Source organism: Oryzias melastigma, linkage group LG7 (genome assembly GCF_002922805.2).
Source record: "Oryzias melastigma strain HK-1 linkage group LG7, ASM292280v2, whole genome shotgun sequence".
Lineage (NCBI taxonomy): Eukaryota > Metazoa > Chordata > Actinopteri > Beloniformes > Adrianichthyidae > Oryzias > Oryzias melastigma.
This window is the reverse complement of record NC_050518.1, coordinates 17,532,360-17,558,957: the sequence shown is the minus strand read 5'-3', so window position 1 is coordinate 17,558,957 and position 26,598 is coordinate 17,532,360. Positions and strand designations below refer to the sequence as shown.

The window sequence follows — 26,598 nt, the reverse complement described above, 5'->3', positions numbered from 1 at the left end:
CGCCATGTCTTAGGTTCCCCTGCATTTTGGTTCTCCAACAGCTTTGGGAGTGATGGTGAAGATGCTCTCCTCATGTGCAGCAGAGGGAGGCTGATCCAGCATGCAGGCCAGTCCTGTGTGAAGACAACATGATGCCGAATGATGAAATGTAATGAAATAGCAGGGGAGGGCCTGGGCCATTTAGCAGGCGGTGCATCCATGCCCCCACAGTTTGCTCCATCTGACTGTTGGTGCTGAGCTGCTCGCTCGCTCGAGGTGGGGCTTTTTTCTTTCAGTGTTTGAGTCAGGATGGAGAGATGAGGATGGGGCATCCCACTCACCCTCTGCACGGCCGGAGACACTCTGCTGCTCTGCTGTCATGGCAACAGCAGCAGTCACCGTCGCCAGCATGGGCCCATAACGCACAGGCCAGGAGGAGTCAGACTCACGCACACACACACGCACAATGAGGAAACTGGTTCTGCGGAGAACTCAATCTAACCTGGGACATTTATTACAAACACTCCGTCACTTTGGGATTGTTTTTAAAAGCTTCATTATTAGGGAAAAAATAGCAAAATTTGACAAATATATGTGCTTAAAAAGTGGATGGATAATTATTTTTGCTTTAAAATTGGACTCCTCGGCTTTAAATTCAGCTGTGTTGAAGTTTATGTCACGAGGAGATTCAAACAGGTGTGAGGAGCTGAGAGGTCCCAGGTGGCGCATGTTGGTCGGTCGTGGCCATTGCCGATAGGAGCTTTTTTTTCTTGCAGGGTGAAGCAACCCTCATCCGAAAATAGTGTTGGCTGTTAGAAAGTAGGTCGATAGGAAGCGAAAGGGACGCTTGTTTCCCCGCTTTTGTCTGTCTTCTTTGTTGTTTTAAGCGACGGTGTGCGTTTTTTTCAGAGCCCACCCTTGTGCGGAGCGTTTTGCGCACAGGTGGGAGAAAGGCGCTCAGCTTAGGACAGCCCCCCACCTCCTGATGATGATGTGAGGAAGTGACATTTTTTTTTCACCCCGCTGCGACTCGGGACAGCACGGCTCATCTGCAAACAGGTGTTCCGCTCTCCGGGCCACTCGGAGGCGTGCGCTCCAGAACCCCCCGAACCGAGCCTCGGACGCGCGACAGCAGGGGAGCAAGAGGAGGAGGAGGAGGAGGAGGAAGAAGAGGAGGAGGAGGAAGTCTGCTCTTTATTAGCCTGGGCCGTTTGAACGGGTTCAGACGGAGGGAGAGGGAGAGGGGGAGCGATGGCAACGAAAAAGGCGTGCGTGGTGGATGCGGGCAGAAGGAGCCGGAGTCCGGTCGTGCTGGAGGCTGAGATGTTCCGAGAATTTCAGGACTGGTGCCTCCGAACTTACGGAGACTCCGGCAAAACAAAGACGGTGACCCGGAGAAAATACAACAAAATCATGCAGACACTGTTGCAGAACGACGAGTCGGACGGCGTGTACGTCGACAACAGCCACATCAACGCCAAATTCAAATTCTGGGTGAAGTCCAAAGGGTTCCAGGTCGGGACCAACGTCCTGGGCGAGCACAACAAGAAGGGAGCGCCGGGAAAACCCGTTCTATACGTCCCGGTGAAGTCAACGGTAAAGTGTGTGTTTGTGTGCGTGTGTGTGTCGTGCACACGCGCGCGAGGTGTCCCGTTTCCGTCTGTAACTTGTCACCGTTAAATCCCGCACCCACGCGCGCACAAATGTCACCCTTTCATGTTCCGTGGTCCCGACGAAGCCCCACTTTTGTCCGGATCCCAGCCAGAGCAAGCCCCGTGTACTCTCATCCCTGCTGCCATAGCAACGCCGGTGCCTCCTGGCGATGGCAATTGTATATGGAAGGTGGGCTGGATGGCGCGCGGGTACGCGCGCGCGGCCATCTCTCCACTGAGCTCGAAGTCCTGTCATCAGCATGGGGGGTTTGTGGGGCACGAGTTGGTTTGTGTTTGGACCTCCTGAAGCGCATTCTTTTTTATTTATTCATTTATGTATTTGTGGTGTTGGGGCGCGCGCGCACGTGGATGCAGAGGCATGTTGGTGCGCGGGGGGTCGGCTTCTGTTGGGATGAGCCACAGACTAATAAAGCCAACTTAAAAGAACAAAAAAATCCATGAAAATGGTTTTCATTTCAGTTGCGCGCGCGCGCACTGTCCCATCTGAACCGAGACCAGCGCATCCTCCGGATGATGCCTCAGAAAAATAAAGCTAAAGATGCTGTAGAAAAGCAGCACGTTATTCTGTCAGCCGTCTAAGCGTCAGATATCTTGACGTAGCAGACTTTTCATTGTGCTGGGCAGGATGCGTGTCGGCTCGCAGGAAGTCGTTGCTCTGGCAACACCTGTGCAGCCCAGGATAGCCTGCATCTGCCGCATTTTATTGTACAGGCTGCACTTGTTCACCTCCTCTTTCTACATTCAGAGAAACATCAAACATAAAAAAGCACCCCCCCCAAAAAACAGAAGCGTTAAAAGGAAAGTGGGTGACCACGTGAGGGGTTGTGGCGGAAACAAAAGGGTCTCTGCTCGGGACTGATAGCGACGCACGCCCACAGCTGGAGCTCAGACTTCACTTCTCGGTGCCTCTGGATGGGAGGTGCTGAGGCTTCCTCAGTGAAATGGACGCATCTGTCCGGCTGGGGCCTGAAGGGTTAAACCACAGAAAAAAAAGAAAAAAAAGGGGAACTAGAAAGATAAACATGCTCATGATGAACTGTCAGCTCTAAAAGCTCAGTCTTTGTCTGCATGGTGTTTTTGGCCTTACAGAGCCACCATTTTAAAAGGAGGCCCCCTCCACCCTCTCTGCCGGGACAGAGTCTCTCAGGACCCCCAAGAGCAGAGGCACATTTTCTATTAGCAATCTAGAGGAGATATTGGCCTGGATTAGAGGCTGAGCCCCCCCCTCTCCGGCCTGAGCCGAATGCTGATCCCTCTACAGGTGTTTTACCTGTGTGAATGAGCGATTTAGATTGAGCTGCCGTCACAAAACTCCTCTAATCTCTGCCCAATATTATGTTTCCCTCTGGGGTGGGAGGGCAGGTGTGACGGGTCTGCAGGTGCAGATGGGGCCTGAATTGAGCAGCTGATTGGCTGACATTTCTTGGGGTTGTCTGAGACTGAGACAGGGGTCCTGTCATCATGAAAGTGCATTTATTACAGACTCAGCCTTGTTTGGGGATTTTTTAAAACTCTTCTGATGAGTCACAGTCAAACCAGTTGAATCAGAAAGCCCACTTCTTACCTTGGAAATCGTCTGCAAGTGGAAAGGTGACACACACGTGCGAAGATGCACACAATGGCCAGTGGCTGCTCGCAGGGCTGCACGGCTGGGGGCGTGTCTCTGGTGCTCGAGCACTGGAAGGCCCACTGCAGCTGCTCCCAGGGTGTGCCAAGTTTCTGTATGTGGGCAGGCACGGGGCTAAGTGACAGGAGCCTGGGTGGGGGTAGGGATGGATGGAGGCTGATGTGCAGACAGAGAGGGTCTCTTCTGTGCGTCAGTGAAGCATACAAGGCGGCTTCAGTGTGTGGCGGGACGCAGCACAGGCTCCAGTGTGGGCGCCTCCTTTCAAGCCGGACACAGAATTATTTTTCTGTGTTTTTCTGTCCGTCTCTGTCCTCCCACTCACGCTGCCTCGCCCCGCCACTGCTCGGAGAATCCAGCAGCCTTCAGTGAGGAGATGCAACCTCGTTTAGCTCTCATTATGTCCTGATTAGAGGATGCTACAGAGGAGGAGGGGACCAGAGACAGACACAGAGGTGCATCACTGAGCAGCACACAGTGGAAGCACAAGGCTTTTTTTTTCCAAGTGCAACCAATTTCAAAAGAAACACTCTAATGCTTCTCCGCATTTTCCGCCGACTTGTTATGAAAACTCTGAAATATGGCGGGCTGTTGCTTTTAGTTGCTATGCCAACTGAGTTCTGAAAATATGGGCTCCTTTCACTTGCAACTGGGCGATCGTGTGCTTCAAAGTGCTGCAGTCTTACAGGACATGCAGCCCAGATGATCTGGTTAGCACCAAACAAAACAAAAAGGCCTGGAGGAGTCCCGGAACATGTTCATGTGTGCTGCTTTGTTCAGCTGAAAAGCCGTCTGCTGATTTTCTTGTTTTATTTAACCCTTGTGCTATCCTAGGCATATTTACATTAAAAGTGGGGTCATCTGGACCCCACAAGACAGCGCACTGAACTTTTTTTTTTCAAGGATTTTTTTATCTTCTCTGGTGTCTGGCAGACATAAAATGATGTCCACCTTTGTCATGGGAGCAATCACACATCAATGTAAGGGTGGGGTCATCTGGACCCCATAAGAGAGCACGAGTGTTAAACTAAGAATTATCAGTAGAGCTCCAGTGAACTGAATACATTTTTAATTGAGAAATCGGTTCATGAAATCAATGTATTGATTTTTCCCTTTTAGGCTTGTTTTTCTTCAATCAAAAGCAACTTTTCATTCAATTTTTGTACATAAAAAATAATTTCAATACTAAAAATGTATTTTTTGTTCAGTTTAATGCATTAAATCACACATCAACTGTTTATATATTGAAGAAAAACATTTATTTTTATAAAAATGTTAAAAAAAGAACTTGAAAATCAAGTCACATTTTTATATGGACAAATAAGAATAGAAATTTACACAAATATGTTTTTAGAACAGTTTTATTTATTTATTTAATGCATCTTTTAAGCATTTGCAAAGTAAAACTGTTTTTGCTGGAGGGCATCGGCCCCCTTGCCCCCCCTGTAGCTCAGCCCCTGGCTCAAATTTTTTTTTTTTATGATGTATTTGTTTTTAAGCCAAAAGTAACACATCTTCTATCGTTTCAGTCTCTAAAAAGTAAAGATCTTTCACTTTGAAGACACTATCTTGCCTTTTTTGTGTATATATTCCAGTTTTTAAGTTTCCAATCCCACTCCTGGCTCAGCTATAACCTTTTTCATTTCTAAGGAAGTTTGTTTCCTGATAGAACTGAGAAGCGGGGATCTCTGCTCTTTGTCTTGAAAAGTGGGGGGGTCTTTGGTTTGCGCCTCACATCAGATGGGACGAAGAACATCATCATTATCTGATTAATTAGTCTGCATTTCCCCCAAGAGTTCAGCTTTTGCAGAAGGCCCTCAGAGTCAACAGACACCCCCTCCATGAGCGCTAGTTTTGCATCGAGCATCTCCCGTCGCTTTTGTCCGGTTCTGGTTGGGAAGAGCTCACACTCGTTGGGTTCCCCCTTGATCTGCAGACCACCTCCTTGTGTGGAGATGGTCTGAAAGGTGGAGGTGCTGAAGCATCTAAAGTTGAATTCAGCCTCATTAGGTCCCTTTCACGTGTTGCTAAGCTCCTGCGACTTACTGTAAGTGACTGACTGGATCCATAGTGTCCGTATGTGGTGGTGTGTGCATGTATATGGGCTCGTACAAAGAGGGGGTCGCTGATCGCATGCTCTGTGTTTCCTCCCTTCAGCGCTCGCTCTGTTGCCATGGAGAGACCGTTCTTTGCTTTCCCATAGGAGGAGAAATTAACACCATTTTTAACTGGCCCGGGGGCCTCCCCCCCTGTGTGGGAGATTGTCTGAGCCGTGCACACGCTCACACACTCCTCCGGCTGACAATAATCTCCCAGGCACGCCGCTACTGTCAATTTCCACACCGTGGCGGGGCTGACGTTTAACAAAGTGGGACAGAGGCGGCGAGGTGGACTCTGGGATGCGGTGATGCACGCCTCCATCCCACTTTTGAGTCGCTGACTGGAACGTCAACAGTCTGCAGGGCCGGTGGGACCGTCTGCGGGACGCGGGGCATGTCACACACTCTATCAAATAATGTTCATCACAGGAGCAGCACACGCAGATGTTCACACACCGAAGTCGGACAGAGGGCTCGTGCTCGGAGCAGCTAATGTGGATTTAATGATGGGGCTTTATGAAGTGGAGAGGAGTGCAGGGAATGAAAGGAGAGGAGGAAGGAGAATGAAATGTGGAGGTGAAGGTGTCTTTTTTATCCCAGGTTTCTGTCATATAAACCTTTATATTGCAGTGAGTCCCCATGGCACACGCACACACACACTCACACATGGGAGCAGCAGGGCTTGTTGCATTTATGTGTTCATTAGCTACTTGACAGATTTACAGGGGAAGATGGGACTTTAAAAGACGACCTGTTGTCACATCTGCAGTGAGATAATCTGAGTCACGAGTATTGTTGACACAGCCATCTTTACTCTCCCCTCTCATGGGCGCGCACACACCTAAACACACAGCTTCCTCCACTTAAGCTACTTACCGCGCGGCCAACTTAAGGGAATAAAATCTCCATTTATTTTCTGCTTGGCTTTAAAAGTTAGGTTCAAAGCCGCCTTTCTGATTTGGACTTGTCGCACTCGCCCGTGCAGCCACAGAGCTAATTTTTGCCTCCCTTATCTCTTGCGCTGGCCCGTCTTTGTGACCCAGCTGCTTCCCATGAACCTCCCCCCACCACCACCACCACCTCCTCTTCCTCCTCATCCTGACCTGCGTGTGCGCAGGACCGCTCCACTCTCCTCTCCCCGCTCCAGCGTCTGTGCATGTGTGTGTGAGACTGCCAGCGGGGGTGGGGGCAGCCGACTCAACCCCTCCAGTCTCCTAGCAACAGAGCGGTTTGGTGTGGGACAGGGGGAGGCGCAGGGGATGGGGGCTGGTTGTACAGTGACTGGGGAGAGCAAAAAAATCCTGCGGGATTAGAAAGCTGGAGAGAAGGAGGAGAAGGAGAAGGAGGGCAAGAGTTTTGATGTGTTGTTGGCGATTAGGGATGCTGCCATGTCTCCTTTGCTCTCTAACACGGAACGGTGCTGAGGAGGCCAAACATCCAACAACAGCGCTCAACAGATGTTTTTTTTTCCTCTGCAGGCTCTCCCCTCTACACAGTTAGTCCTCTAAAACACACCCATGCTGCGTTTAGAGAGGGATGCTACACTCCCCGTTGACTCGGGTTTGGAAATGGACTTTCATGGGTGCAGGAGGGGCTACAGGAAGCTTCCTGTTGGTAGCTAGGAACTCTACAAAAGTCGAGATGGTTGTATTTTTACGACTCTCAGACACAATCCCTCAAGTGGGATAATTTGCAGTTTGTTTTTTGCAAATTTAGAGACCCACTGTGATGGTTTTTAACATGTTCTTGTGGGATTTTTCTCATGATAGACAACATAGATTAAGAAAATGAAGCTCAATGTTGGAAAAAGCTTGTAGCAGTGATGTGGAGGTTACTATGGCCGTCACAAACAGGCAGACAGCTGGTTCCATGTACAGCAGGTTTATTAGTTCAGACAGGAACTAAGCACGGCTAAAAGTCCAATCACGAGCATGGGATCCTCCAAGAAGAGACTAGAGTAGTCAGAGTCCAGGCGAGGGTCAGGGCAGGCAGCAAGTCATCAGAGATAAAGCAGGGGCAGATACACAGAAGATCAGGTCCAAATAGAATCGCTCGGTGATCCAGACATTTGAGATCACTTGCGCCTTGCCTGGATTGTCGGCAAGACCAGACGGCTGCAGCGGAGAAAGGGGCCTGAGTTAAAGGTGAACAGAACGAGAACAGGAAGTCGGGGTTGTCCTTAACAGTCTGTTGAATCTTAATGTGTCTTTCCTCCTTAGTGTGAACTTAAGTATTATGTTTTTTATATTAGTTTTTAACATCTGTCCACGGACAACAGATGAAAAATAGCCGCTGGGTTAATTTAATGTCCACTGTCCCTGAGAATTAAATAAAACTGAAATCAAAATTAACGTTTAAAGGCATCAATAACACATATAACCTCAGATTATTTGAAATCTTGTTCATTTCTTCATCAGTGATTCACTACTTTACAGAAAGAATTACAAATGCACACATTTCCTTCATGTAGCGCCAGTCATTTCTGATCAGAATCCCATCAAAATACAAGAACTGTCGGACACCGTTTCCCATAATGCATTGATGTTTAGTCAGTTTTTATATGGGGTTGCTGGGAGATGTAGTGCAGTCAGTACTCTGGGGATTGGCTCCCCCTGGTAACCAAAGGGGGAGACAGATCACTGACTCTTGACAATGGCAAGCTGCTCCGGTCCATTCTGATGCATCCCCTTACAGTCAAATAGATCCGTGTTCATCTTTGTTTTCTTCATCCAAGCTGGTATTTGTTTCAAGACGGGACGTCTGGATGGCTCCAAAATTGCTGATTTTTGATGCACCAATAATATTAGGTTGTGGGGGGCTGTAAGGTGCATAAACAGATGGGTGACAAGAAGTGCAAGAGGCAAATTTCTAATGAACTCCGGCCACTCTGCAGAAACTATGTCCCAGAAAATAGCACAAGTTGTTTGATTTTGGATCAATTTTGGCATAATCATGATCAAAGGACCACTGTTAATGCTTTAAAATAGCATAACAGATGATTGAAGTGGGATTTTAATTGAAAGATCTAAGGTTCTTGAGGTAGCATCTCACAAATGATGATTTGATGTTGCCCATCTAGCATCCAACCCCCTGGCCTGAGACTTCTGCAGCGACGGATGGAATATTCTGTATTGATTTAGGTCAGAGGAAACGCTCCCAGCTGAATTTCCTGTGTTTATGGCAGATATTTCATTGAGGGATTCAGTGGGTGCAACCGCACACCCCACAGTGGTAGGAGATAATCCAAATCCAGCGTGAATGGACCTGACACCATTGTCCCAAGCTGCAGTCGCAGCAGCAGCGGCGGCAGCAGCAGCTTCAGCGGCGGTGATGTCACCAAGGGGGGAAAGGATGCGATGCCTCTAAGCACGATAGATTACAGCTGTGATGATGAGGCGGAGGGTCGCCATTATTTCATTTATTATCATCACATGTAGCCCGGGCCGACAGGAGCGGAGAGGCAGAGGGCCGGATTAAAACAAACCCGCTCTGTGAGCTGGTTTTAGTTGCCATGGTAACGATCATTACCTCGCACTTGGGAGAGAAGGAGCAAGGAGCGAGTACAAGAGGGAGGGTGGAGAAAAAAGATGGGACAGAGGTGCAGGGGGGGAAAGTGGGAGGAGGATGGAGAAAAAATCCCATCCTGGAAGTGCGGCGGGATGTCAGGGATAGGGAATTCCTGTAACTTTCTGAACTCTGGATGTTTCCCTAACTCCAACAAGAACTTCCAAATTGAGACGTAATGTTTCGACGCTGTCAGGCTTCCATGTTTGCTTGAAGGGCGATGGTGGTGTTGCAGTGTGGAGTGTAGAAAAAGTTGACCAGACACCCAAGAAGAGAGTAGCATAGAGCCCCATGTGGTGCCGCGGATGGAGCCTGTTGTCCTGGCGATCCTACTTTCATGGTGTGTCACATGACCCTTTGCCCAGCACACCTGCTCGAGAGAAATCAGTGGCAGTTTCTATGGCGACTAGGTCAGCAGTACGGGTGGTAGGATGGCTGCCTGAGGTGGTGGTGGTGGTAGGGGGTGGGGGGTGCTGCTGCTGGTCTTGTACAGTGTCAGTGCTGTTATTTTTAAACATGGCAGGGATGAGGTGAGGGTTGCAGGCCCAGCCGGGGCTGGAAAAATATAAAGAGTGCAGGAGCGACGGCACCTCATGGAGCGCGTTTAACTGTCTGCAACCACACGACCCATGACTCATGTGCCCGAAAGACCGCCTCTTGCATTTTCGTCCACACACACGTCCTCTCTGTCAGCCCGGCCGCGCACTGACAGCCTGTTTCTGTTTCAGTGTTCCGACGGGAACTCAGCCCAGGAGAACTGCTCCCTGAAGCGCGTGGCTGTTGTCGAGGACTTCTTTGACATCATCTACGCCATGCATGTGGAGATGGGTGCCGACCCGGGAAGAGCGCCCAAACACGCCGGCCAGAAGAAAACCTACAAAGCAGTGAGTATGCTAAGCAAGGCCATGTAAAAAAATGATGAGGACATGTTCACTATCCAGCAAACTATTATCAAACTCAGCAGAACGTCCTGCAGGTATATGGACCTTCCCCGCTGTTCCAAAGGTCACAAAACATATTTACTCAAATGTAAAAGCTTTCAAACAATGACTGGAGCAGAATATAGAGTTATGGCCAATATCTTTATTAACCAAGTAGAGATAACCTGCAAATCTTTGTCTCTACTAGTCTCACTCAGTGCTCATCTAGGGTCACAGGTTCAACTTTTCACCCCAAGCTAGTAAAAAAAATCAGACTGTGATCATTTCTGTTCAATTTTTTGTTTTAATTTGATCCTGTTAGATGTTAAATGCCTTAAAAGACTGTAAACTAATATTAATAATAATGAAATCTCTTTGCAAAGAAGCACTATCTCGCAAATTCAATTTTAGTTTAATCAAAACAACGAAATATTGATCCCTGAAGCAAAATGAAGCAATTATATATGAACAAAAACATAAATTGCTCAGAGGAAATGCATGCTCCTAAAGGAGAGATACCTGTGTTGTGTACTTTTCCTAAATTGACATGATTTTCTGTCTTTGATGAAAAGTCAAAGCACCACAGATCCACGTTTTCCCTCTCATGTCTCCTCACCTTTACATCATAGGGGGTGGAGTGAGCCACTCAGCTCCAATTCACCCTCTCTGCGGGGTGTGCCTCTTTTCGCATCCGAACAGCCTCCCGATTTCCACTTCCATGCAAACAGAAATTTAGACACAAATAACTCCTAATAAGCCTTGAAGAAATCTCATTTCCATGTGAAGACGTGCAGCAAGACGCCCCAGCATGGAAGTTAACGCAAACCAGATTAATCCAAACAGTGCTCGTTCACATCAAACACACTTATAGGGTCATGTCTCTTTGTTCATAACAGTCACCTGCATTTTTTTCCACATAAATAGGAAGTCACATGACTTTTGACTGGTGTTTTTTTCTTTTGAAATCCATCAGAAAAGCTGAAGTGAAGAAGTATGACTTCCTGTTTTAGCCCGTTTAAAAACCCACCTGGAATCCCCTCTATAGGATAAATAAATCCTATTTATCTAATACAAAGCATCCATTTTTTTACTGTGTGGTTTGAATAGCTGCCAATGTCAACTATTTTAAGATATTTGTATTAATCAACCTTAACGTTTAATTTGCTAGTATTTTAAATTGAAATTATGCTCAAATAAGGATGTGAGGAGGCAAATCCTCAATTCCACAAAGTCATTATTGGTCTGGTTTAATCATATAAAACATGTCAGACTAATTTTTATCCGGGTCGAGCTTAGTGATACTAGGATGGGGACATCTGTCTAGTTTTCTATACTTGTTTAATCTATTTTGGGGTCACATGGTTGCTGGAGCCTATCCCTGCACCAGTATAGAGTGCCATTCCATCACAGGACAACTAAGGGCATCTAAAGCAAAAATAAACTCTTTAAATCATCTTAGTAGAGTAAAGTTACATTTAATGCAGTCAACAGGAAGCAGGCCAATGAAAATGCTAATGTGTTGACACTCATATTGGTGCTTATCTGGAACTTCTGCTTTGAAAGAGTGAGTATCGTCAAGAGTCTCAGAAACTGAAATCAGAAAAAATCCTGTACATTGTGCTTGTTTCTGTTAGCAAAAGTCCCTGAAACGATAAGCTAGCAAACTCAGGAAAGTTAGCACAAGCTATGTGGACAGCTACTCTGAAAGATTAGCATGTGGTAACAAATGATAAACGGAGCATTTTGGAATATAAATGCCTGCAAGTGAAGTCTTAATGAAAAACAAATGTTTGCATGTAGTTTAGCAGTGTTAGCTTAGCTTTTAGGCTAATGTTTCCAGGATCTGCAGATCTGATCTAGTATCAATAAGTCTTTAACTTAATAAATTGAAATGTTTTGTGAGAATAACAGAAAAGAAGAAAAGTCGTAAGACTGAATGAAAACTTTTTAACTCCATCCATTTACTTAATGAAATCTAAAAAAAACAAAAAGGTTATAAATCTGCTGATTCACAAAGTGTTTGAGGTAATATAGGTGAAAAAAAGTCTTAAACTGATGCATTTTGAGGATAAAATAAAAATAAAGTCTGTAGTTTACAAAAATAAACTTTGTTTCCTTTAAGTTTCTAATAAATTCACATGAATAACTTTTGTTTCTGTGACAGAAGAGATCCACCGTTTCATGGAGGTTCATGCATGTTTCCGTGACTGTTTTGTATATGACATTCAGCACAGAAACAATTTTATTGATTAAGTTATTCTCATCCTTAAACAGTGTCTTCTGAAAGGAATCAAAGATGGAAAAGGGTCGAGTAAATAGATCAACTCTCCTGGGTTATTGTTCTTTTATACACAGAAACCAGAAGCATTTGTGTCCTGTGGTGTGTTTTCCTCTTGTATTAAAATGACAGATGTGAACTTCTTTGGTCGTGACATCAGACTTTTCTAAGCCTGCAGATACTGAGAAAAAAAGAATTGAAACTAAATTAAAAAAAAGTAAAATATGGCTTAAAACATATACTTTCATTTTTACTAGACTTATGTTTTTTTCATGTGGGGATAATGTTAGCATTTGACTGTTCTTTAACAAACTAAATTTGAGTGTCCGACTGTCTAATTAAAGACACACTGAGATGTTTGATTGCTGATGTCCAATAAACAAACTTTTTTAGTAGTAATGCTTAAAAATGTTGGTTGAGATAGCAAAGTTTTAGTGTTTTTGAGATTTTTTTTGGTAAAATTGTCTTAAACTGTTTCAATGTATTAAAATCTACATTGAAAAAAGATCAGATATACTAACAATTGAAACGTTTTGCTGCTTACAGAGTTTCATAGTAACCGTTCTCTAATCTGCTCAATAAAATGACGTGTTGGGAACAACCTTCTCTACAGGAGTTGCAGAAAGTATGCCTACAAAGTGCAGAGATCTTCCATTTCTGCACAATATATTAAAAGATTTTTCTGAAGAAATCATGTAAACTTCAGCATGTTTTCAACATTGTTCTCTTTTAAGTGATTGATCCTTGGAGAAGTGTTGTTGTGAATGAGGTCAGTGATCTCTCAAGAGTTTCAAAGCTCTTCATGGATAAAGCAGTGAAAACATCCAAGAACAGATCTGCAGAAAGTCCGCTTTTTTAGCATCAGGAGTTACCAGGGAAACAACCAGACGTTTATAGGAGAAACAAAGCCCTGGTGGTACCGAGATCCTGCCGTTTGGTGTGCGTACCACAGGGCTTTAGGTGTGGTCTGTATGGAATAAGGGTCTTTGTTTGCAGCTTAAGGAGTATGGACAGATTGTTTTTTTGAAGCAGGAGTTTTGGGACCCCCCCTCTCCTCCCACTCCACCAGGAATTGAAAATCATGGAGCCAAGTCCTCCTGCCCTGTAGAGAGGTCCTGTCACGTCTCATCCAGTGTACCCTTTTGAGGAGGCTGCCTCACTGGGGCAGGGCATAATATGGAACTGTCACTGTGGCCTTCTGGGAGGTGCACGCTCCTCTGGGTGGCCTTTCCCTCTCTGTTGCCCCAAGGGGGCCATGAAGGGCGTGCGTATGTGTGCGTGGTTAGACGGGGGGGGTATGGTGGACTAACGGGATGGTTGGGCACCCCCCCTGCCGTCTCTCCATGGTCACGTGAAGGTCGCATTTTACAGGGAAACGCCAGAGGAGGTGAGGAAGGGAGGGTGGCATGGCAGCGCAGACAGGCTGAAGAGGAGGGCCGAGCATTAGAGGGGGGGGGGTGAGCCGGCTGCACCTGAGGAGACAATCAGAAAACATCTCGCTGTGTTTCAGACTCCCAAAACCAGGAGGACTGCAGCTGGATTTAGGCCATCCAGCTGCATTTGTCGAGAGAGGATTGAGTCAAACCCTGACCCCCCTCCCAGACTATAATACATTTAAAATTTAGCTCTGCTCTCAGTGTGAGTTCAGCCGCAGCCTGAGCCCCCGTGTCCTTTGCTTTCCCTCAGATCGCAGAGACCTACGCCTTCCTGCCCAGAGAGGCGGTGACTCGGTTCCTAATGAGCTGTGGAGAGTGTCAGAAGAGGATGCACATTAACCCGAGCGCCGCCGAGTTCAAAGGTAAAGGTGCTCATTCACACATCCGTCCCCTCCCTGCAGAAACCACAACCTGATCTTTTTTTTTAGACTTGTTACAGCGCTTAACCTTTCACACACTGACATAGAAACCCGGAATATACTCCCATGTTTATGTAAAATGACATCTTTCACAAATGCTCCGTTCCTCTGATTCTTATTGGAGTTAAAGGAATTTCTTTAAATATTAGGAAAAAAACTGAACAAAAAACTGTTAGATCTTTATCATCATGTTAAATTGAGCCATGTTTAAAAAATCATGTACATATCCATCACTGACAAACTGTAACAAAGACTCCAGAGGATTGGCTCCTCAGAGTTCACACAGCTCTAAGGTGATTGCAGAGTCCCCCTAGTGGCCGTGATGGGAAACTACAAGCTTGGCTGCCATTGTTTGATTCCAGGTTTTACCTAATTACAGAAAATAATCACATTTCAGCTTCTTATGTGGAATTTTAATTTGAATTAAAGTAGTTTACATCTAAAACAAAACCTGTTTTTTCAGATCCACTTAAATATGTGTTTGTTTAAATGTGATCTCAGCTGTTTGTGTGGATCTTTTTTGTTGGTTGACACTGAAAAAGTAGAGTTTTTGTGACACAGTTATATTACCATTTATAATTACATGTGTTTTTTTATACAACATTTGCATTCACATCTTCAAGTATTATTCAATTTTAATTAATTTTATGTTCTTTTTTGACAATTTATTTGATGTAATGGATGTTAATGTGTTAAATTCTGTTTGTTTTTCATATAAAAGTTAAAAAAAAAATAATTTGTGGTTTTCCTTTGTTTATTAAGTTTTAATTTATGTTTATTTTTATTGTATATTTTTAAAAAATGTTCTAATTTAAGTCGTTTCAAAACAACCTGTCTATTTTGTGATGTATATATAGTGTGTGCTGCTGCAGTGCGTGCATGATATGTCGTCATCCAGCTAAAGGAAGGCATTAGTCACACCTTCACAGATGTGCGTTCTCTGCATGCCGTGTGCACTGATGTGCACATGTTCCAGTAAGGTTGCTGACCTGGGACTTTTGCAGCAGTTCCTCTTCCATTCCTTCCAGAAAATTAGAGTTTAATTATCCCCAAAAACTCCAAATCAGGTGGAGAAGGCAGTTTCCTATTTTAAAATTGGTTTACTCTCAGAAAAGGCATGTTTTTAGAGTATGGGTCTAAAGTCACTTTTATTCTTCCATTGATGTTTTCATCTTCTGTTGCACAACAGTGTCCAACTGCTCTTCTAAGGATATAGAATTTTTCAATAAATTGCATTCTACACTCATGTTGTCATATTATATTTGATACTAAAAGCAGAAAACATGCCGAACGTGCACCAGAATGATAGATAAAGCCATGATTGAGTTGGCTTTTTTGCATTTTTTGATTCAAATAAATCTGTTGTTGCAGGAGGATCTTATTTGACACAGGATGTTTTTTATTTTGAAAGGAACTTACATGTGCTGCTGCAAAAACACAATATAATAATAAAAAAACCCCCACCACTTTTGTAATTAAATTATCTTAAATGTTTAAAAGCTACATTTTATGAATGAATGGCCACGGAAACATAAATAAAAGTGATTTTCTAAATGACTTTGCAGCTCTCACTGGTTTTTGGTCAGTAAGAAACTGAACCAAATGCTTTAGAGATTTGTTTGTTTACTTAAAGTGGCTCAAATAATAATTTAGGATGTTGAATAATCGAATAAATGTAAAATATTGAAGTTTAGAACCGTTTATGACATCATATTTTATTGTTTTTTGCATTATGGAGATGGAAATTCTGTCCTACAATAATGAAATTGGATTTAGTAGAAAGTCAGAAATACACACTTATATATATATATATATAGTAAATGCACAGTATTTGTTCTGAAGTGGTTAAAATATTTTTCCCCTTTGAATTCAGCGATGTCACTTAGCTGCTTTTCTTTGTTAGAGAACGACAGACCATCATCTCTGGTCCCGGACCTCATTGACTACAACATGCCTCTCACTGCCACCTACCTGAAGCAGATGAAGCTGCAGTGCATGACCACGGCGGACAGGGTGAGTGTGACTGTGGGTGGCCTCTGCTGAAGCGCTCGAGTGAAAGCAGGTCTCCCCCGATAGACCGGGGAGAGCTCCTGTGTGAGGGAGTCCTTCCTTCCAACTTTCAATTTATTATTGACGAAGCAGCAGAGTTCCTGCTGGGAGGAGGAGGAGGAGGAAGAGGAGGAGGAGCGCAGTGTGATGGGAGGATTAGGAAAGCCTCTGTCGCAGCGACGTCACGCGTGAGACCCCTCCCACGTGTCGCTGTGACAGAGGCACTCAGGAACTGCCGCCTCCAAAGTGCAGGACTTGATCATGTAGACCTCACCCGCACATAGCTGGGATAATCCGGGACAAAAGCTGCGGCTGGGATCTGCGGGTGAGTACGACCGGGCAAACGCTGGCTTTGTGTGCAGACGATTGACAGGTGACCTCCGAGACTTCTGTGTCAAACTTTCAGCAGTGAGGAGCTCCTTAGTTCTCCAGAACAGCAGAGCATCCTCCAACTAAAGTACATCATCTTCTGAGCATGTCTGTTTTGAGTTCTATATCCAATTTTTTTCCATTCAGCAGTTTAATCAGGAACATATTTCCCCAAAGCCCAAACGTCAATGTTTCTGCATTCGTGAATGACTGTGATTAGAGCCTTTTCTTTAATCCTGCATGGCTCACTTAGTACCTAATAGAGCCTTCACTGAGCATTCTGGTCCTCCATAAAGCTCTCGCAGGGGGACGGATGCATATTCCCAGGAGTTTAGGCCTATTCGTGAGCTCGAGTGAGGGGGGAACGAGACGACAACATGCATTTCTGCTCCACTCACGCCACACAGGGGCGGTTCTGCTGACGAACGGATGAACTCCAAAATGAAAAAAGAAAAAAAAAGCATGTTACAGTTGTTGTTGTTGTTTTAGGACCAAGATGGGGGTCAGCACTGGTCACATGATTCAGCTCTGCTTTGCTCATTCCTACCCCGGTGATGCACTGGCGTTTTTGTTACGCTACAACAAGCTCCATCTTCAGGGCCTCCATGTAACAGAGTTATAAATAGCAGTGCTCCAAGAAATGTATTAGTGACTCCTGCCGCCCCGATTTTTGTTCTGCCGTTTGGCTTATTAGTATGTTTGTAAAAGAATTTAGCTTTTTTGTGCATAATAGTTAAGAAAATGTTTTGTATTTAGGTTTAAAATGGAAGTTTAGGTGATGCTTGCATCTGTAATTGCTTCATGAGGTTCATTGTTTACCTTTGGTGCAAGTTTTCTGCTACGTCTAAAAAAAAAAAGTGTTTAATCTTAAGATTAAATGTGAAATCTGCTCTGTAGGAGTATAAATTTGAGCCTCCAGCAGGCTCACGAGAGGCAGTGGAGATGCCGTTCTCCTCCAGTCTGAGCCTCCTTCTGTGTCGTTTCCCTTCAGGATGACAGTTCGGTGAGCAGCGAGGACATGAACAACGCTGAGCCCGCATGGGTCGCAGCTGATCAGCCCGCGGCGCCAGATCCCAGTCCCCCTAACCGGGAGAGGGTCAGCAACCCGGCAGCCACCATCAAGGAGGAGAACGGTGAGGCCTGGCTCTTTGAGTTTGACTTTTGTTTACGTCTGAGCCCTGGAAGGCTCCGCCCGCCGCGCGGCGAAATGTGCCGATTGCTGTCTGCGCAGGGAAACAGCTTGCATCGTTCTTAGTGCACTAATCCAAATAAATCCACTCTTACAGGAGGGGGGGATCACGGCGCAGCCCCAATCCGGCGAGCACCCCTCTCTGTCAGGGCGCGGGGCTTTAAGAAGTAGGACAAAGGCCGCCGTTGACCTTAGCAGAGCAGAAAAGGTTCAGAGCGGGACATTCGGGGGTGCTGAAGGGACGGCAGAGACATGCAGGAGTGGAGGCAGGGAAGACGAGTTTGTGGACTTTTCTCACAGCGGGAAGACGGCCCTCCCCCATCAGCCCCTTATCGTCCTCAATCCTCCCTCTCTGCTGTGAAAACGCCCTGCTCCCCCCCACTTTCAGCATAACTTTCATTTGTCTTGACAGCTGACCCCAATGCACACTTCCATCCCAATTACATAACAAGAGGGCATAACCCCCCCACCCTTCGCTGACAGAATTCCTGCTTTTTGTTGTAAACAAACCTGAATTAATCCTAATTCAGACCTAATTCACCCACTGTGGGATGCAGGTAGAACATTAGGGGGGGACGAGTCGGGGTGTGCAGAGAGTTTATGGTGTCATATCCCTCCAAGTCCCTAAAATGCAGAGAAAACGATCCTATCCTCAAACCAGTTCTATTATCTATATGTCTATCTAGATATGTCTATCCAACACATTCTTATCCCCAAGTCGACACATGTTGACATTGGTTAGGACCCCCTTCCACGTCACTTTATGACATCTTGGGTGTCTCCAACTCATCGTTTTTTGACATGCTGGCTGTTCGTAAAATCAAGAGTCCACAACCCTCGGGACGCAGTACCGGATGTGCACTGGTCTTCGGGACACATCCAGTACCAGTACCCTAACCCAGTATTGGTAGCCTAATCTTAACCCGGTACTGGCTGACGTCCGATAAATTCCTTGAAGGCCCAAAGCACTTTATAGTTACAGACCCATTCACCTATTCATACACTGGTGGTGGACCACTGCCAAACACTGGCGCCAACCTTCCACCTGAGGAAATGTGGGGTTCAGTGTCATACCCAAGGATACTTCGACACATGGCAGGCAAGACGGGAATCAAACCCACAGTCACCCGATCAGGAGTCGACCACCCTACTCCAGCACCACGGCCGCTGGTACCAGTTCGAATCTGGTACTGCATCTGGTCCAGTGTTGGGTTAGGATACCGGTACCGGGTTTGGGTACCGGTGCGGTATGTGTTGCGGTACCAGACCGGCTCTGGTTCGCGGCCCGCGGGTTGGGGACCTGTGATTTAATGGGAATACTAGTATATCAAAAAAACGAGTTGGATACACCGAAGTGACGTGGAGGGTCCTTAACCAAACATCAATGTTTGACAAATTCGGAGTGAGAATGTGTTGATCTATGTTGTCCGAATTCCCATCCTATCCCCTAACTACTAAACTATATAGGACAGGACTATCTAGTGCCCTGGATTTTGAAAACACCACACTCACAACTCTTCGTTCTTTTTTCTAAATGCCGGATATGATGTCACCGATTTAACAAAGTAAAAATCAAATCAATACAAATCTATTTGTGACTCCACTGTATCCTAATTATGAAAATGTGGATGGTATATTAAAAAATTATATTTAAAGACATTTTTTTGTCAAGAATTCTTAGAATGCAATGCATTGTGGTCTGTATTTGTCAATATAGTGAGCATCGATGCATGCTAGTTTTTCGCAAAGACTTCTGGGAAATTTTGATAGATTCCGACAGCACTACAAAATGGCAAACGGACTCTATAGCACATTATTTAGTGAGTAGGGAAGGAATTTGCACCCCTTTGTTTACTGGGCCTTCATGTTTGGTGGGTCAGCCATAGTATTTGTTGAGGGGGGGCATTGTCCCCCCCTTGCCCATACCTATATCCGACTCTGTCCTAACCGATTCCATCTTCCCCCTTACTCCTGACAGATGACGACTTCTCTGAAAGCGGCAGTGCCAACGGGCTGCCAGCTCTGACCTCTCCCGAGGCCCTGGCTGTGGGTGGGACCCCCCATGATGGCGGCGCCCCCTACATGGAGGTGGCTGAGAATGGCCTGAGCGCTCCACTGGACTTCAGCACCACCTCATCCTCGTCTTCATCCGAAGACCAGCAGCCCATCAACCTGAGCGACAGAGTGCTGCCGGCGGGGAGCTCGCCCCCAAACCCGTACCCGCCGGATCTGAACCGGAAGCTGCCCCTCAAAACAGAGTTCGCCAACAAGGTAAGGAGGAGACTCCCGATAGGAGACGTTCATCCTCCTCATCTGAGCAGCACCATAACTTGTGCGCATCTCTAGTCGCCTCCTTACAGCTCGGGGAGCTACGACTCTGTGAAAACTGACCTGAGCGTGAGCGCCGAGGACCTGACCTCCGCTCGGGCGCAGATGATGGATGATGATGACGACGACCATGACGACCACGAAGACAGCGACAAAATCAATGACGCCGAGGGCATGGACCCAGAGAGGCTGAAAGCCTTCAATGTCAGTAACAATAAAGCTTTCACAGAAATGTTGAGAAGATAAATCACATTTACTCGTTAAAGATAGGAAAAACAGGATTATAATCCCGGATTGCCAGAATAAATGAGTAATTATTGCATTTTCTTTCTTCCTTTTACTTCATCATCTTCCCCTGCTGTCCCTTTTTCTTTTGTTTCAACCCTCACACCCCTCTTTGCCCGCATGTGTCCCCCCGACTCTTTTTTTTCTGCTCTACATCCCCTCGCTCCCCTCCCCCACGCCTGTCAGATGTTCGTGCGTCTCTTTGTGGATGAGAATCTGGACCGCATGGTGCCCATCTCCAAACAGCCCAAGGAGAAGATCCAGGCCATCATCGAGTCCTGCAGCCGCCAGTTCCCAGAGTTCCAGGAGCGCTCCCGCAAGCGCATCCGCACCTACCTCAAATCCTGCCGCCGCATGAAGAAAGGCGGCTTTGAGGTACGCCTGTCGCCTCAAACGTGCAAAATTCAAGCAGAAATACCAAAACAGTTTCAGAACAGAACAGGAGAAAAAATGTCCTCCCCCTGACAGATTCGACCCACACCTCCCCACCTCACCTCTGCCATGGCCGAGAACATCCTCGCTGCTGCCTGCGAGAGCGAGACCCGAAATGCTGCCAAAAGGATGCGGCTGGACGTCTATCCAGTGACGGTGAGGCTTCACGGTTTCAGGGAGCTTGAAAATGTAAAACCTTCTGCTGAGACTTGAGAGAACCCGTGACTTCCGCAGGAGGAGCCCATTGCTGTTGACAAACCCGCCTCAAGGGATCCAGCCCCCGTGGCGCCGTCAGGGTTCGCCATCGCCAGCGCAGCTTTTGCCCAAGACCAGCTCTACACCAACGGAGGCCTCAACTACAACCTGCGGGGGTACGGCACCGTCAGCAGCAACCAGCAGAGTTCTGGTCCTGCACAAACCAACGGTGAGACCAGACGACATTGTTAAGCAGTGATTGGTTTGAGAATCTGTGAATCAAACGCTTCAGGCTTTGAGATGGGGTCAGTGGGCACAACATGCTCTTACTGAGGTATCTGATTGACCAGGTAATAACTTTCAATAAATAAAATATATCATGGAAAAAAAAGGTTTAGCAAGAACATGTTAAAAAGAGACACCAGAGGAAGAATGGTTATTCTAACGGACTGAGTAATAGCTGTTTATTATGCAATAGAAGTCTTTGGGTTTTTAGCTTTTAGCGGATACTTTCTGTTTGGAATGCGAAAGGGGAGGGAATAATTAGTCCAGTTCTATATACTGTCTATGATCCTGATTAACACTGAAGAGGAGAAGATCTATAAGAAACGACATCACAACCAAGTCACAGGAAAGCTTCAAGCTCAGCAACTTCATACCGACAGCATGTTACAGGCTTTTTTTCTTCTAGTTTGGAGATTTATGTGGAAATTTGTCTATATTACAACAAAAGTGATGAAGAATTTACCATGAATATCAAACAGTGGTGAATTCATACAGTGAAATCCACTAAAATTATGAATTTCACAGAATTTTAAAAGGTTAAAAAGTCCCACTCCAATCATCATTTGATCTATTGTAAGTGTACAAAGAGGTCCTTTTATTATGATGATGCCGCTTTTACCCTAAATCAAAAAATTGGCGCTAAATAACAATGTCCTGCCTTTTCCTTCCTGTTGCTGAGAAATCTTTGTTTACACGGTGTCCTGCAAGCTTACAGCCCCTCAACCTAATATTATATAATATATATATATATATATATATATATATATATATACATACATACATATATATAATTTATATATTTATTTCTGTTTTACTTTTTTACACCTATTTACCTTGCCTCGTTTGCACATGAGAGCATTAGACACTGCAACTAAATTCCTTGTATATGCTCCTTACTTGGCCAAAAAAGCTGATTGTGATTCTCACTTGATGCTCCACCCTTCCTCCCCCAGGCCCTACGGATTTAAGTATGAAGTCAGTCGGACTGAACTCCTCCTCAAGCTCAAACAGCCACGGTCAGGGAGGCGGAGGCGGCGGCGCGTCGGCCCAGCTCAGCCCTCCGGAGGTGACGGCAGTGAGGCAGCTCATTGCAGGCTACCGGGAGTCGGCGGCCTTCCTGCTCCGCTCGGCGGACGAGCTGGAAAACCTGATCCTGCAGCAGAACTGAGCCAAACTGTGCCAACAACTCCTCCCCGCCGTGCCGCCCCACTTCCTCCCCGTCGGCCTGTCCGTCTCCGTGTATCACACACATTTGGCAGACTCTTGTTGAAGAGTGATCCTTCAGCGCACAGGGGGGTCTGCAGGTGTGGTACTCGTACTGGTTCCCCGCAGGTTTACCGGTTTGGACCGACAGGCTGAAAAACGTTTCTTTATGCATTTAGCTCACTTTGACCTTAGTGCCCTGTTTTTGTGTAGCCATTACTCACTTCATTTTTTTTGCCACCAGAACCTCCATTTGTCTCAGGAAAGCGACTTACGTGAAAAAAGTGCATTAGTTCACAGTCTGAGGTACTGAATTAGCTGAACTAATTTAACCAAACTGTCGTTTGTGCAGACCTGTGGACTAGACGCTTAGTAAAAAAAAAAAAAAAAGAAAAGAGAAAAGAGCAGTGGATTAGCACCATTATTTCTTTCTATTTTTACACTCCTGTAAAATATGCTGTACAGTGGCATGATTTGATTGGGTTGATCGAATCAAGTCATTTCTAAATTGCTGCTAAAAGACGTGGCAGCCTGCCACTGACCTGTTAACCTCAACGGCTCCTGCCTGACGTGCTTCATGCACAGAGACAAATGACAGAAAATCAAATTTAGCATCAAAAGAGAAAAAAAAATAACAGAACAGCATTATTTATCTTTCTATTCTTCAACCAGAAGAACAGATCTGTCGTTGTTGAAATTGTGCGTGGTTGCCGTGGTTTCCAGACACTTCTTTTGGTTAATTCTGTCCGGACGAGGCGGTTTGTCATTTCCTAAAAAAAGGTAGAAGGCCTTTTTTTATGGGTATGCAAGAGAAGGCACCTGTCAGGGAGTACAATGCTGGAGTTTAGAACCAGTCCAACTGGAGGAAGGGGTAAAAAAACACAAAAATAGGTGCAATATTGATGATAATCAGAAAAGGTTCAGATGAAGGCATCTGCAGAGGTGATGCTTCACCACAATCCTCCACTGCTGAGACAGTCGAGTTGTAAAAAGAAATATCCCATGCAGCATTGTAGCCGATTTCAATGTTGTTCGTTGTGAATACTAACCTCGTAACTGAGGCACTTTCCTGTATTGGGATTTGTGGTGACAAAAAAACAAAAAAAAAAAAAAGGGACCTGATAGAAGAGTGAGACTCGGTGTTGCACGTCTTTTTCTTTTTTCATTTTGTCTTTTTTTTTTATTTAAAGTGTTGAACATGTTTAAAAAAAGGCACATGCAGTGGCATACAGACGGTGAGGACCGTCTGCCTGTCAGCTTCCCTCTGAGCTCAGCGGCGTCCAGCCCCATCTCCACTTTCCTCTCAAAGTCTGAGCACACTGTTTCCGAAAAACGCAACAGACAATCTTAGAAAACTCGCATCACAGTTTACTCCCCCCAGATTTCTGCTATGGTGTTTGCATGTGTGTGTGTGTTTGTGTGTTTGTGTGTGAGGACACACAAAGTGATCTAGAGCACAGTCTCACAACTTTCACTGGTGAGCACAAAACTGTTTGGCTTTGTTGGTGCGTGTGGTGTTGTGTTTGTGTGGAACTGGAGGATTCAATTCACTCGGCTGTAACATTTCCAAGCGCCTGATTGCACCTTCAGAAAGACTTTTTTCTTTAACTTTAATCCAGATGTGCATAAATTACAAATTCACTTTTTTTTGCCACTTAATAATTGAGTTTTTCATCAGTCCCATCACATCTCTCCTGTTAAGAGGTACTTTATAGTTCAGGATGAAGGCACAAAAACTTTAATCACAGAAATTACAGCAAAAGTAATTTAAAAAAAGACAAATTTATCTTTAAAAATGACAAAAAAAGGATGTTTTAACAGGCGTTTAGTTCATCTGAGGGGTGTTTATACACCAGAGAATCAGAGGAAAGTCTGCACAGATTCACTGAAAGGTGCATAAACTACTTCTGAGGTGGATCTATGACAAAAAAGCTTATAGAGTATAGAGGAAACAACCCATCTGGGTTTGAGAAACCCCAGTTTTAACTCCTAAAATTACTTTCTTTGTAGTCTTATAACCCTTTATCATACGTCCACAAATGATCATACATTTCCTTCACTTTTGTCTGTTCTCAACAAAATTTGAAAGTTTTTAGTAAATCAAAATATGTGATGATTTCTGATTCTGGCAGTGAGGGTTCATTTGTTTCACATCCAATACTTATGACTTATTCTGTCAGGGAATATATTGTTTCAAACAATGATATTCCAACTAGAAATGTATGCCCTCGTTACCATAAAATGCAGATTTTAGCATCAATATTATCTGCATTTTTATCAGCATCTGGTGAAGACCAAAAAGGTTCAGAAACAGGGTCAGACTGGGATCTTTCACTTTCTGTGTTTCTCTAAAGTCCACACCAAAGAAAGTTTCATCTTTACAGATTATTGAGGCTCTAAGCTTTTTAGTTATTCCTGGTTTTCCGTACAAAGGTATTCGTTAAGATGATGAGCATCAGCCTCCATGTTTTCTGCCTTAAAGCAGATCCAGCATCCCTAACCGAACCAAACGTTGCCCCTGAAGTACCGTCACGAGCCCTAAAAGCCTCATCCTGAATGAATCCCCCGCTGTGGGCTCCAGCAGGATGACCGTCCTCCTGTCTTCCTCCCGTCTGGTTGTTTGTTTCTGTAGCCATAGCAGAACCCTCACCAACATCCACCCTCACAACTCGCTTGCTGATTGATGTTCCGTGTTCGCTGAGCTTACATCGGAGCCGTGTGCTGGAGTTAACTGTGACGAACGACAACTTCTGGTTGTCCAAATGTTGTTTTACGTTTTTTTTTTCTTTTTTTCTAATGACTCCCAATGAATTCTTTCTCTTTCTCTCGTTTTTGAGTGGACAGTGTAATCTATTGTTGTTGAAAATGCCCTGGTAGCTTGTGGATTGCTAAAGTGGTCAGATAAATGTACTGTATAGCTGTACAAAGAGTGATAAACCTGTTTATTTTTTATTTTCCTGTGGGTACAGCACTGTTAAAAAAAATCAAAGTGGTTTTAGCCCTTTGCCTGTTTTAACTTATCATTTTGTGATGGTCTGTATTACTTCTATTGTTATTTATATGATTTGACTGGTTGCCTCTCCTGCACCGGTGAGAGACTGTGGCTCTGTGCAGGAGCTCGTACTGTAAACCTGTGTGAAGCTTTGTATTTTCCCCTTTGGTTTTGGACTCAGTGAAAGTGTGATGTTTACATGTACAGTTTTTCAGAATACTTTGTGTTGTTTTGTTTTTTCGGCATTATATTCAAAAAGATTCCGCCCCTCCCGATCTGTGTACATTTACCTAGATATTTTTTGTCGTTTCATCGCATCAGATGCAGATGTGACCTCTTTGACTCCTGCGTCGTCGCATGGTCGGAGCGCGCCATGACAGCCGTCCGTGGTCGGCTCAGGCGTTGTGGCGGCTTCGAGCATTTACAAAAAAAAAAGAAGAAAAAACGTGAAGTAAAAAAGGGGGCGTCACAACTTCTCAAAGTGGACCAGCAAATACCTAACAAGGTTGAAGACGACGCCAGTCGTCTGATTCAAAATCCTTTAGTGGCCTAAATGGAGAACGACGGCGTGTAGATGCATTTATTAAGCTTTTAAGTGCTAATTCTCTCCTGGCGGCGATGTCAGGGGCAGCTCCTTGTCATTGACTCAACCGGTACCCCGAAAGGTACACTTTGACCTGTTGTACCATCTCCTCGGTAACACAAAAGCCATTCCCCTCTCCTGGCCTTTTAAGGGGAACCCATAAACCTCAGGAAATAGTGAATCTCCAAGTTTAGTTTTATCCACTAATTTCTTCTGAAATTAGAATTAAGTCTCTAACAAAAAAAACCATTAACATTTATATGAGATGTCTATTGTTTTGTACATTTATCATTGTGACTTAAAAGTGGAGCTTTTTCCAGTACCTGTGACTTAATATTTTTCCTTTTTTTATTTCCTTTTTTGTTTTTTTTTTGGAGTGTTTATAAGTATGGATATGTATTATTATATGTGAAACAACAAAAAGACAAAAGAAAAGGTTTAACCTGTTTCATTTGTATGTTTCATGCAAAACTGTCCAGGTGAGATTTTCTCTGCCTCTTACATATCACTATTGAGGGACCTGTGTTTGTTTGGAAATGGCGCTTTTTCAGTGTTGCATCAACGCTATGACAAAAAAGACAAAAAACAGAAAAAAAAAATTAAAAAGTGGTTTACCAACAGCGGAGTTGAAAAGCTCTCCTCTTCTCCTGAGATGTCAGTAATTGAATAAAATAGTGCGATGAGCTATCAAACTCA

General features: G+C 44.9%; 1 protein-coding gene across 1 annotated transcript; it reads left to right on the top strand.

Annotated features, from left to right (window-relative positions):
• The first annotated feature begins 364 nt into the window (after positions 1-364).
• On the top strand, positions 365-26,598 carry nol4la (nucleolar protein 4-like a). The gene is made up of 11 exons (XM_024293023.2): positions 365-1,575; positions 9,668-9,823; positions 13,824-13,935; positions 15,896-16,005; positions 17,402-17,543; positions 19,578-19,870; positions 19,946-20,131; positions 20,399-20,587; positions 20,681-20,800; positions 20,879-21,068; positions 22,078-26,598. The coding sequence occupies exons 1-11, from the start codon at positions 1,231-1,233 to the stop codon at positions 22,290-22,292; spliced, it is 2,058 nt and encodes a 685-aa protein (XP_024148791.1). The 5' UTR covers positions 365-1,230; the 3' UTR covers positions 22,293-26,598.

Bases quoted from the DNA above. Each gene is read 5' to 3' on its own strand.
- nol4la (XM_024293023.2), top strand. From the start codon at position 1,231: ATGGCAACGAAAAAGGCGTGCGTGGTGGATGCGGGCAGAAGGAGCCGG. The intron at 13,936-15,895 runs GTAAAGGTGCTC...TTTCTTTGTTAG, and splicing joins GAGCGCCGCCGAGTTCAAAG to AGAACGACAGACCATCATCT. The intron at 20,801-20,878 runs GTGAGGCTTCAC...TGACTTCCGCAG, and splicing joins TGGACGTCTATCCAGTGACG to GAGGAGCCCATTGCTGTTGA.